General features: G+C 44.0%; 1 protein-coding gene across 3 annotated transcripts in view; it reads right to left on the bottom strand.

The window, feature by feature from the left end:
• The window catches only part of HAUS5 (HAUS augmin like complex subunit 5), a 740,017-nt gene that overhangs the window by 505,790 nt on the left and 221,759 nt on the right, over nt 1–12,468 (bottom strand). For all 3 annotated transcript variants that reach the window (XM_069604849.1, XM_069604848.1, XM_069604847.1), the window contains 3 exons: nt 8,599–8,726; nt 8,365–8,440; nt 7,903–8,048 (listed from right to left, as the gene is read on the bottom strand). In XM_069604849.1, coding sequence (XP_069460950.1) covers nt 7,903–8,048; nt 8,365–8,440; nt 8,599–8,726 — 350 coding nt within the window. The remainder of the gene's footprint in view (nt 1–7,902; nt 8,049–8,364; nt 8,441–8,598; nt 8,727–12,468) is intronic.

Raw genomic sequence — 12,468 nt, 5'->3', positions numbered from 1 at the left:
TCCTTCTTCCATAGGGATATTTCTCTGAATGTCTTTAGCACCAACCCAGTCTATTGAATTCTACCTAAAGTCCTTGCAAATGGTTGCAGTTTGAGGAATTCTCTTCCACTTTGTTGAAAAAATGTCTCTCGGGTGCGCACACGATTTATCTGATCTCATAGTGGCACACTTTCCTTCATGGCAGCGAGCAAGAGGCAGAAATCTCCTACACAAAAAAGTACATTCTGGGGGCATTGCCTCTCTTACTCTGTAGAAACACTTTCTGTTCGCAGTTTACTGCAGGCGAATGGTCTTTCGATTTCTAGCCACTTCAAATACAAATTCATAAAAACTATTGCATGCATATTCTGCAGTGTTCTAAAAGTAGAGCATCAATTGCTGGTAAGGCAGAACACCATAGATCTCACAATTTAGACCCAAAAGCGAAATACCCACCATAAACAGGTCAATACATCAAGAGCATGTCCCAGTTACAGAAGTAACCAAAAGGTGAAGGTAGCCGGCATGAGATCCTTGACTTGCAGTTTCAATGTTCAATGTTAAAATCACCAGTAAGTTAAGCAAGTAATATTTGTAAACAACCCACATGTTCGTGAGCCTTTAGGCTTCCTGATCAGCTCATAGTAAACATATTCCATCAAGGTACAGAGGGAAATGCCCTTTATCTTGTCTTGCAACTTTATACCAAGATAGTGAAACAAATCTCTTGGCAAGCGAAAGGGACAACCACACGAACATGAGCAGGGACCCCCTCAACAAGGCAGTGGAAGATAGCTAGGCCTCCAACATATCATTCAGCAGCTTAAACATTGTCTGCCAGAGTAGCTCCCTAGGAGGGCATTGCCATGATAAGTGAAGGACATTTACAAACCAAATGAAAACATTCCAAGCAAACCAGAATGATTCCACCAAAAGGTACTTTAATGTTTTAGGAAAGACTTTCTTTTCGCTGCTTTCCTCCCATAGACTTCTACGGAACACCCTTTCTTTTTGCTTTGTTTTTACTGCAGATCAGATTTGTTTGGAGGCAAGTAAAGCATTATGCTTTACTTCTCTTGCTTTGTGATCATTTTTATGAGGAGCGTGATCAGTCTCTAAGTCCATCAGTACTGTGAGACTGTCTCCCTTTCTGAATTTCTTGTATTTTTAAAGCTGCATGCAGCACCTTAAAGAGAAGGGTGATTAAGATACTTTGTATCCTTATAACTTTTTCTGTAACTTTGTGGTTACAAATATAATGTGCCCAAGATGGGTTGGTGACAGCGCAACATTTTCTACCATGTTTTTGACGTCGCGCATGCACTTTTGCATTTTACTGCTTAATGCAAAACCAAAAGTTGATGGTTGCAAGGTTTTGAATGAATCATAACCACGGTCACAGCTCTGGGCAACCCTCCAAACCATCTTTTTTCAGTCTGCCAAGCCATAACAGAATGGGAAAGACCATATGCAAATCAGGCTTGGTCACACCCCAAAACGGGCATTCCAGCTCGCACTCCTAGGTCACATCCCTTCTCCAGCCATCAACAATTTTGTTTTGCTGTAGTCACCCAGAGTGGGACGGGTATGCCCAGATGTGTGTCCCCACCTGCTGAGTCTAGAGACCCAAGCTAATCCTCACTAATGAGGCTCAACAAGGCCGAAACATGTTAGGGGATGTGTGTGGTCTCGTGCAGAAGGGATGTGACATAGCAGTTATGGCTGGTATGCCCTTCTTGGGGTGGGACCAACCCTGATTTGCATATGGTCTTTTTTCCTTTTGTAATGGCTTGGCAGGCAAAGAGCAATGGTCTGGAGGGTTACCCAAAGCAATGCAATAGGTTAAGATTAATTCTAAACCTTCCAGCCATCACCTCTTCTATTTTGTTTTACTGCTTAATACCATAAAGAGTACACCATTGGCCATGTTGTTCATTAGACTATAAGTCGTTTCGGGTCTGGAATTGCCTTATATGGAAATCCCTTTTCCAGGTGGCGGTTTGTGTGTGTGGCTGGATGTCGGGGCTAGGTCCGTCTGGTCCAAGTCCACATAGTGTCATTGACTCCAAGTTGCTGGACAGAATGTTTGGCCAGTGGCTGTCCATGATTGGACATTTCCTGACAGTTTGAATGGTGCAGATCCTTACCATTAGTGCACCTGGTGGCGACTCCAGTCCAAATCCTGGATAAAAGGGGGACTCCTGAAGCCCTTCGCCAGATCATCGCTGGAGCCAAGACCTCAATAAAGAAGGGCAGACCCCTGAAGACCAGAGGACAACCATTGCAACTTACAAGCATTGCCTCCAGCCAAGTCCTGGTGAAGCCCTGTTCCCCTCTCCTAACCCCAAGAAAGCGCAAGCCAGTGCTTTGAACCCTGGGCCAGTGGGAACAACCAGTCTTGAACCCTGCTCGAGGATCTGCGCTAGCCGAAACTTCGGAAGTGTCCCTGGACCACCCAGGGCACTGACATGCTCTCTCTTTGGTTACCACTCTGCAGCCATCGCCATCCTGAGAGCATCCTTGGAACTTGAAGGATCTGCAACTTATGCTACAAGACGCTTGCTCCGGCATTTTTAGCCTTCCAATCGCAACAGAAGCTGTGCATGGACTATTCCTTTTTTTTCGCAAACCGAAGATCGCCTGCCATCACCTGACCGTGATGACTCCTGTTGAATACTGTCTCCTTCGCTACCTGGAGTACCTGGAGGTCACCTGCTCCACAGAAGTCTTCTTCATTTAGTGCCAAGGGTGATCAGATAGCCAGTCTCTAGAAGCGTAATATATTAAATCTCAGGGCTCGACTTACTAAGAGTTACGGTTCTAGTTCCAGGACTGCTCATAAGCGTTTCAACTATATTTTTCGAATTTGATTTATTACCTGTTTACACTGGTTTTGAATCACCTCTTTTTCTACCTCCTCATTTACTTTACCCCAAACGGTTATTAAAAGTCTTGCTTATGCTGTTAACTGTATTTAAGTTAACGCGTAGGGGTTCAATTTAGACTCCATTTGTGGATCAGTATATGTTTGATAGTAGTTGTGTGATAAGATTTTATTGCTTAGTGTGTATTTTAAAAGGCCAAATAAATCGTATATTTTTGTACTTCCATGCTTAACTGGAATTACTGCAGTGCTGTGTTTGGACCTCATTGTAGCCCTAGACCACTCTCACACTCCTCCGGAGTCTAAGCGTCATCATTCCGCTAACTACCTTGATTGAAGTTTGGCTAGACTACACTGTCTTTCCTGTTCACCTTAATAGGTTTGCCTCCCAAAATCCACCCCGGGTGTGGACCATGAGAATCCATCTTAATACTATGCTAAGTGGCAAAAGTCAGTCACTAGCCCCACGCAAGAGCACCTATACAACTCATTTGCAAACCGCCTAAAAAGAAATTCAAAGCAGAGCGAATGGCAAAATATAGAACTATTTCAAATGATACAATGACTGTAGATCATTGATAGACTTAGTGTGATAACAAATGAACAACAAGTAATCCTTAAAGTCTGACCCATTTCCTGATCACAAACCGTGTACACTGCACTCACCACACCCAATTACAGCCGCATACAAAGTGGAAATTAAGCTGCCCAATGCTCTTGCAGGAACTATCAGATTCAATGGGCCATACACCATTCCCTGTAGTGGGAATTCTAATCAAGTGTTCCCCATAGTGGTCCTATAGGTAAAATAGGTACAGACATCCAAGATAGAGGGCCTTCGTCTCTGCTTAAACTGCAGTAGTGACATAAAGGACCCCACCACAAAGACCAGGAACAGGGAAATACCATTTGAGGAAGTGAGATTGAGATGTGCAAGGAAGGTGAATGGAGTTTGCAGTCGGTCGTAGGATTCAAGTCAGCCCTGCACTTCAACAGTGCATACAATAACATGGCTGTTCTTGGACAGAGGCTGGTCTCCCTAAGCAGTGGTGAGCACAACTCATCCAAGGCGGCCAGAGCCCATACCAGGCACTCATGCAGCCTCTCAGGAACCACTGTACACCAAAAGTAATCAAACTGTGCCTGAGTGAACAGGTAATAATGTGTGATATGTGAAACTGCCAACCTCACACCTTGGAGAAAAAGAGAGGGAAAGACTCACATGCCACTTACCTGGCCCAAAGCCACTTGATCAGGCGTGACCAGGGGGCTACATAGAAAAGCAAAGGAAGACTTTGCAACAGAATCATAATGCTGAGAAAATAGTATAGAAAGAAGGTGCAGTGGGGGGGCAAACCGCGTTCCTAAATCAACAATATTCAGTTTTACCTAACTGTCCATCGGTGACTCTAGGTATACTATTGCTTTATCAAAGTTCTGTTTCAAAGACATCTGTAAGTGCCCCCCTTCCATCCGTTAAGCTCATCCAGCACCTGCTAGTAGAGCTGGTAAGCATAAATAGCTCTGAATTAGATTTGTCGAGAATACCAAGTGTCCCTCAAACTAAACTAGTGCCATGACTGCTGCTAGGCCCAGATGCAAAAAGTATCATCCGCATACAATGTGTGACGAATCCATGGAATTTGTTCCCACTCCAAGGGAGAGCCACCCCCTTTGGGACTAGGGAGGTGAGCCAGCTAAGCTGGACAACCCCTAAGGTACACAGCAAGCAGGATCTGCCTGGAGGTGCCCTCCCACCCCCTGGGAAACAGGCACTCTCAAGAAAGGTATATTGGTTACCCTCCCTTATCCAAAAAAGATACATTGTTTTGGTAATATGGGGATTGAATGTTGTACAGACTCATGAGTCGTACGACGTGTCGTCTGACCCCTTTCAGACACTGTTTTTGTCTGAGCTGAGGGAGCAAACCCTACCCCACCCCCCCCCCCCTTCCTCGGTGGACAAAGATATGACCCGCGCTGGTGACTGGAAAACGAGTCACCTGCACATAGGCAGCGAGACTTTGTCCTGGGAGGCATGTTCAGAGGAGGCAGACTGACGCGGGGTGTGACGAATGAACACACAGACAAGCCTATGGAATGCTAAGACACTGGCTGACGAACAACCTGGGAAACCCCAGAACCTCTCGAGTGGAGACATTGGTGGTGGATCAAGGGACGGGAGCCACAGAGCCACGAGCCGGCAGAGAGAGAAAGGCATCAGCGCTAACCGTGACAAAGATGAGAAAACGCAGAGTCAGCGATGCCTGCCACGAAATTCCGTATACCCGAGGAGGACGGCAAAGTAAAAAGATACCCGGTGGCTCTGAGATACATGGGAAGGTAAAGTCAAGTCAGGGTGCCAGAAACATACCCGAGGGCGGGGTGAGCGCAAGCATAGCCCCTAAGTGGTGCTAGAGAAGCCATAGCTCAGGCAGGCTACAAGAAAATATACCCCACGGTAGCAAGTAAAAAGGTAAACCCCTGAAAGGTGCGAGAACAAGCAAATCCCAAACTGGGGCACAAAGAACCTGAAAATCCAATAAAGGATCACAATCATTGGAGAGCCTCAAACAAGATTCCTGGGTGGGGGATACAGGAAAAACCTGTACCCGATATGGATGAATGAATCCAAAAACAAACCAGGTGGGTTCATAAACCAAAGACTGAGACAAACTAGTTGATAAAAAGTAGCGAGGAAGAGACTTGGCAAAGACTATTATACAACCCCAAAGAGGGGGTGAATGAGAAGAAAGACTTCTATTGACAAACTCTGAAAAGGCAGCCCCATTCCGCCTGTGATTCGAAGACATTATGGCAGGTCAGAAGACATTCACCATTCCTATATTGGGGTGGGGAGTTTCGGGTGGGGGGGTGAACGTTATTGTGTTTTGTAGAATATTTTTTTTTCTTTATGTTCGAAATGCTAGGGGACTTAATTTACTTTGTGGACGAGCACTCTTTCAGACTTTTCTTTAGGGTAGGGCTCAACACATCAGGTATAGATTACGCTTTTAAACACTTAACAAGAATTAACCCTTTAAACAAAATGCCAGTGTCTCTATCTGCCGATTCGGACTTCCCACAATGACCACACCACTTAAGAGTATGTAGAGATTCCTTTGTCACAGTGTTCCGCCCTGAAAATATAGTCAAATTAAGCAAGACCGGGGAACACCATAATGCAACCTTTTCTCCATCACCAATGGAACAGATACCAACCCATTCATGCACATCCTGGTGAGCGGCGAAGCTTTACCAATGAGAGAAAGGACTGGCCCACCATTATCCTATTCAGGACTTCGCAACAGGAAAGACCACTGAGTGGAATGTTTTCTCTGCATCAACTGCCTCCAGATTTGGGTCCAAATGTTGTAGAATTGAGAACAGCCTGCACAAGATGTACAATGGTGAGCAGCTAGGGATGAAACAGGCCTGATCTGGGTCAACAATGCCTCACATCAAAAGTAACAGCCTATTTGCTAATTGGGCAGCACGACTAGCACCGATCCCTGTGGTTTCACAGGCTTAAGAAGGAACAGGATGAAAACCCCCAGAGTAAAGTCGGGATGCCTCCCTCTCTCCAATCATTTGCAATTCATTGCAAACAGATGCAAGCTCTGCACACCCTTAATGGTTTTATAAACCATAACCAAAGAACTACAAAGGACTGGGTTTTTTTGTAAAAAGAGGCATAGGACAATGCCCAATTGAACTTGTATTGTTACAAACAGAAGGTCCTAGCTCCTCTCAAATCCTCGCCCTTAAAGATCCAACAGCAATAGTTTGGATACCTAACGAGCTGCCCTCCTCAGTTGCAACAGACTGCACTCACAAGCGACATTAAAAAAATATATGTATATTTTATTACAAAATTCATTTCATATAAAAAAGTTTTTTTTCCATATATATACAACCAGTATTTCAACCACAGTAATCCATATTTGTGGAGCAACAAAACAAACCTCAAGTGGAAAAAATATAAAAAAAAGTATATATAAAAAAATCCGAAAAGAAAACAAATAAACCATAAACCATAAACCAGTGAGCATAACCCATCCGGTGCTGGAGCCTTGGAACCAGGGAACCTACCAATAGCAGCCTTGGTATTCCCATGTCGCCCTGTCTTTATGGACTCGTAATGCAGAGAACAAAAATGCTCAGAACCACTCTCCGAGAGTGCCTAACGATTAAGGCTTCTGGTTCCTTTCTCTGTCCCGCAGGAACAACTCATGTAATTTTCTCAGACAGAGGTCAGACATATTTTCATAGGCTCATCATCTAGGCTGGAATACATGCCTTTTTTGGTGCTTGGCATGAGGACCCTTTCATTCTTGTTTGACCTGCTTTAACAGATTTTCCAGTTTAATGAGGGTTGTGGGCCTTAACGGAGGTAGACCATTTCTATGGCAATTAAGCTGTTAGACCTTCCCCTTCCCTCCTCTTGGAATCCAGTTATTTACATTTGGCTGCCTATTGGACACAGACAGGCCGATTTCTTCTGAGTATGTCTAATTAAACAGCAAGGAAGCTTCCGAACAGCTAGGTCATGCATTTCACACAATGCTTTCCTTTTCTTCACTTTTATGTTTTAGTCTTGAACTGCCTATAGACACAATGGTGTCATGATTCCATGAAAGGCATCGGTTACGCATGCTTCTCAATCTACAGGTATCTATGAACACACACTGGGCAAAATATACTATTCTGGACTACAACCACTTGAAGGCGTCCAATGTACACCATGTCATCTTAAAACAATATTGATGAGCTGCAAAACAAACACAGATCAAAAGAATACAATACTGGAGAAAAAGAGGCACAAGCTCCTTTGAAAACAAAAGTTGAAAATGATACAACAGTATGTCGAGTGCAATGAGTAAGCCATACAACTCTCAGAATTCTCTCAAACAGAGGTACACGAGGATAGCATAATTTGATCAAGAACACCCAAGAAGTGCACACTGTAAACCTCAGGGCTGGGATCAGCCGCCCATACTCTTGCAGTAGTGTATATAACAGTACACTTGACTTTGTACCTGGCCCGCAGAGACTTTTCAGTCCCATCGGAGAGCAGACGGTAAACCTCCTGCACCACCGATGCCAAGCGATCTGAGAGTTTTTTCACTTGAGCCCGCAGGGGGATCTGCTGCACCCACATCTCTTCACACTCGCACCAGCCTTCCTGCAAATGGCACAAGAGTTTTCGGCTTAATTTGGCAGAAAGAGACACAAAGTATGGGGGAAGAGAGGAGCATGCAAAAGGACAGGAACAGTTAGTAAGCCTGTTTTGAGAGTTAATTCTGCAGTAGCTTGCACCGCTCACCCCATCACTAACCAAGAGGGAAAGACTAAGAATAAGTAAAAGAGGGCCCTGTGGGTAATGATAGACAGAGAAAAAAACCTATTTGGAGGTCGAATGGTAGGGAATGAGAGCAAGTTTGGAAGGAATTGGATAAAGGGGAAGCAGATATTGGGGTGTACACAACTAGAGAAAGAACCTGTATGAGAGAGTGGACAGATGGCAGAACATCCGTTTCAGAGACATCTTCCAGGTGTGACGTACCAAACTTAAATCTGCAGAGAGGGAGAGAAAGAGAACTTGGAGAACAACCCTTCCCTTCAAAGTGCTGACCAAAACCCACTTTTCAAAGCATTCTCAACCCCATGCTTCCTAGAACATCATGTTGTTCCCTTCAGCTTCCCTTAAAAAAGAAAAAACTCCAGGCACCTACTTGAGAGCTTCAATTTCACTGTGGATGTCTGTGCTGGCAGTTAGCTCTTGCAACTTCAAGGTATTCTGGCGGGCCAAGTGCTCCAGTGCAAAAAGGATGTGGTTGGCAGGATGGGAGCTCAGCACACGCTTTAGCAGAGAAAAGCAAAGAAGGGTGTCAGAGTATTCACTACTGTCCACAACTCAATATACCACCGCCAAAAGGGCAAAACAGTTACACACTTCACCATTTCACGACATAAAAACCTGCAGGGAGCAATAAAAACCTGCAGGGAGCAAACAAATAGAAAATCATATCACACATCTCACCATCCTAATCATACAACATTTGAGGGACTGGAAGCAAACACCTAGTTAAGCATTGCTGTTCCATGCTTTCAGACTACTCCACTATGTAAACCAAAAATATCAATCATACCCATTAAACAATGGTCTAATGCCACAATACATTATTAGTTGAACACATTTTCAGACAGTATAACACAGGTTGATAACCCTAGTATATAGTGCAGCAGTGACACATAACCCAAGAAAGTTCAAGAAAACCTTACAGCTGCACAACATAGCAAGAACAAGTTGACCACTATTCTCCAACCCTTAAACTGAATATGCTTGAAGCACAAAGACAAAATATAGAAGAAAAACGAAAATCAAGTCGCACACAGTGTGAGGCTGTACCTCTAGCAAGAGGCCACTCTATGTTTTGCTTTTTCCGTGCCTGCCTTACCGACACACTCCGTGAAGAATCCTAATCTGAGACTGCATTAGGGATGCACTTCAGTGATGTGACCCAGAGAGACATTAAGCCAATTAGGATTAGGATGCCCTTTAGACACTATGTTCCTTGTGTGAATGGCCTCATAGTTCTCTATGTGGGCTCCGCTGGTTGGGGGCAGTCTATGGTGACTGTATAAATTTAGTGGGGGACAGCCTGCTGTACACGCAGGGCTTACTACTGGGAAACCGGACAAAAACCAGTATCAAGTCAGCAGATATTTTTTGTTCCTAGGGAAAATGTATGAGGGTTTACAGATGTAGCCATATATGGGCATAGTCACTACTAGCCTCACAGAAAGGGCCGCAGTGACCAAAACAAGCTATGACCAGTTGAATGAATGGAAATCCTTTTGCAATCCCCACCTGTGAGAAGGTCCAGGAAGAAGCACAGAAAGGTTTTCATTTGGCAAGCAACCAGTGGTTGGCCACATGATGCACATCTGCACTCATTTAATTGGCAAGTTAGTGTTCACCAGGGATCCGATTTCTCTATTGAACCAGCAAATCGGCATCCTTACTTGGTCAAACAGTGGAAGTTGAGCTTGAGGAAGAGTCAACTGCAGACTATTCTTAAATGCTCTGCTGGCCTCCAACCTCTGATGACAGATCTGATGGTCCAACTGCCTGTGTCTGCACACATAGGACTTCAACCGACCAGAGGGAACTGAGGAACCGCCAATCAGGATGCAAGCCCCAATGATTACGTGCTCTTCCCAATGTGGTTCGCACATTAAGAGAATGCACACAAAAATGCAGCATTGGTACCAGAGGCCAAGGATAGTTGGCAATAAAAGCAATGAGCAAACAAAGAAATTATAAATAACTGCTGGAGCTCCAAAAGACCCTTGTCCCATATGATCTGCAACCACTCAACTCAGCCAGAATCATCCAAACTGACTTCCATAACCAGAATGCTGCATTGCTCATCTTCACTCGGACCCAAGGTCTCATCCAGTGGCTCTTTGCAGACCAGCTTGCCAACATATCGTCTTCATCACCATAGGAACCCTCACTGGACTACCTTTGACTTCCAACCTTGTAAGGACTTCAGCGGTTAAAGGGTAGTGGCTATAAACATCTGAAGATGTTTGTACACAAGCTTCACCCTGTATTTGGTTCCTACTGGAGAAGCATCCAAATATTTCCAAAGTGTTTTCTTTAACATTCGGCCTATAGTGAACAGTGTGGGTACAGCAACATCCGGACCAGCTAATCTGAAAGCTGGTCATTCTTTCAGATTGATGTCTATGAGACACTAATTGCCTGTATAGCAAACATAAGTTGCAAAGTGACTCTGTGGTACTACCAGCTAAACCTGGTACCCATTTGGACATTGCTTTTATCCCAAAGTGTACAGCGACAGAACTGAACTCCAGAAAAAAAATATTTTTAAACAAGTCTACTTTACGGTAACCTGCACATAATCTTATTCAACTTCACAGAATATACATTATTTTACTAAGATCTGTGTTTGAATATGCCATACTAAGGGATTCATTACAGTCTCAGCAGTATCATGTGCATTACCACCATGTCCCTCTTCCTTGTGCCATTACTTGTGAGGCACTAGCCTCCACGACAGGAACCCTTTAATTAAGCGTTTCTTTTTTAACACCACCGCTGGCTCCTTGGACTATGCCTCAGTTAAACTATTTCCTGCGTCAGGCAGGGGCACTTGGTGCACTCCTTGGCAGTATACTGCTACAATGATCCGCTCCCTGCTGGGTTTCAGAATGGCAAACGTTGCTGCTCCCTGGTCGAGGTACTGGCATGCTGTACAACTGTATAGCAGGTGGAGATGGCTGGGCGAGGGGTCCCATTTGAGCACAAGGAAATACAAGTGACCATGTTGCGGGGCGAGGAAACATTTGGGAATTTTCATTTGCTGCATACTCTGGCAGAAAAAGTGCCGGTCGGAAAGCGCATGCAGAATCATGCACAGGTGACAGGGGAGGCACTGTGGCTACCTGTCATTGTCGAGTGCATGCACAGTTGTGCTTTAGAATCACTTGTTTAGCTTGCAGAGGATTTGTGCCTGCTAGCACTGTCGAGACCGTTTTGAGACTTTAATTAGATTTCTGTCTTTTTCAATTAAGGGCTGCACTGGTGAGCTCTGAGCAGATTGTTTCCCCTTGAACTGCTGCATCTCTGAAGTTCGCTTTTTTGAGGAACTAGATTATCCAGCAGCAGCACCATTTAAAATACTTTCAGGCGCGTTTGCGCCAGTGCGTTGTAGCCGTTTGAGTCTGTATCGCGGAGGGGAGCCAGATACATCTGAGTTTTCTGAGAGTATGTTTGTTTCTTTTGCTCCTCCTGTTATTGGTGCTACACTCCTCACCATATATATACCACTAGGTGCTACACTCCTCACCATATATATACCACTAATCCATTCTTAAACACAGCATGCCGCTCTTGGGCAATGATTATGGCAATAGACCGAGTAGGTCGGCTGCTATTTTGGAGCGTTATCACTCTATGGCTCTTGCACACCATTGCAACAAATCCACAAATGTTACCATTGAACTGCCTTCTGTAATTGAATCAGATGCTACAGTCACCATCATGGTGGCTACGACTCAGTCACTATTTATTTATTTATTTGATAATATGTATATAACAATACAGTTTTACATATTTTTACTTAAATCATCACATCAAAGTTGCTAGCTTAGAATGTACACATCTCTGGCAGTCTCTTGTTAAAAATATATATAACAACTTCATTACACACTTAATAGTATAAAATATCCAGGGATAAATCTTTTAAAATTGCTAAAACCAACACATAGAATTTCATTAAATAAAAAATTAAATTTACATCATTACCTTCCACAAGCTTCTCCCATACACTATGCATATTACACATATTCATTGAGTTGTCATATTTCAGCAGATATTGGGTGCGTATAGTTTGCACACTTTCACACTCACATATAATGTGGTATGCCGATTCGATCGCATTGGTGCCACAAAGACGACACAGTCTTTGTCCGCGAGGAATTCCCACTCGTGCTCCTAATATTTCTAAAACCTCACATACATTAAATTTGAACAACAGATACCATCGAATGGTGGAGCAATTAGGGTAGGA

Source organism: Ambystoma mexicanum, chromosome 1p, assembly GCF_040938575.1.
Source record: "Ambystoma mexicanum isolate Mex_15411 chromosome 1p, UKY_AmexF1_1, whole genome shotgun sequence".
NCBI classification, from domain to species: domain Eukaryota; kingdom Metazoa; phylum Chordata; class Amphibia; order Caudata; family Ambystomatidae; genus Ambystoma; species Ambystoma mexicanum.
Note: the sequence above shows the minus strand (reverse complement) of the source record. Positions and strands in the feature narration are given on the sequence as shown.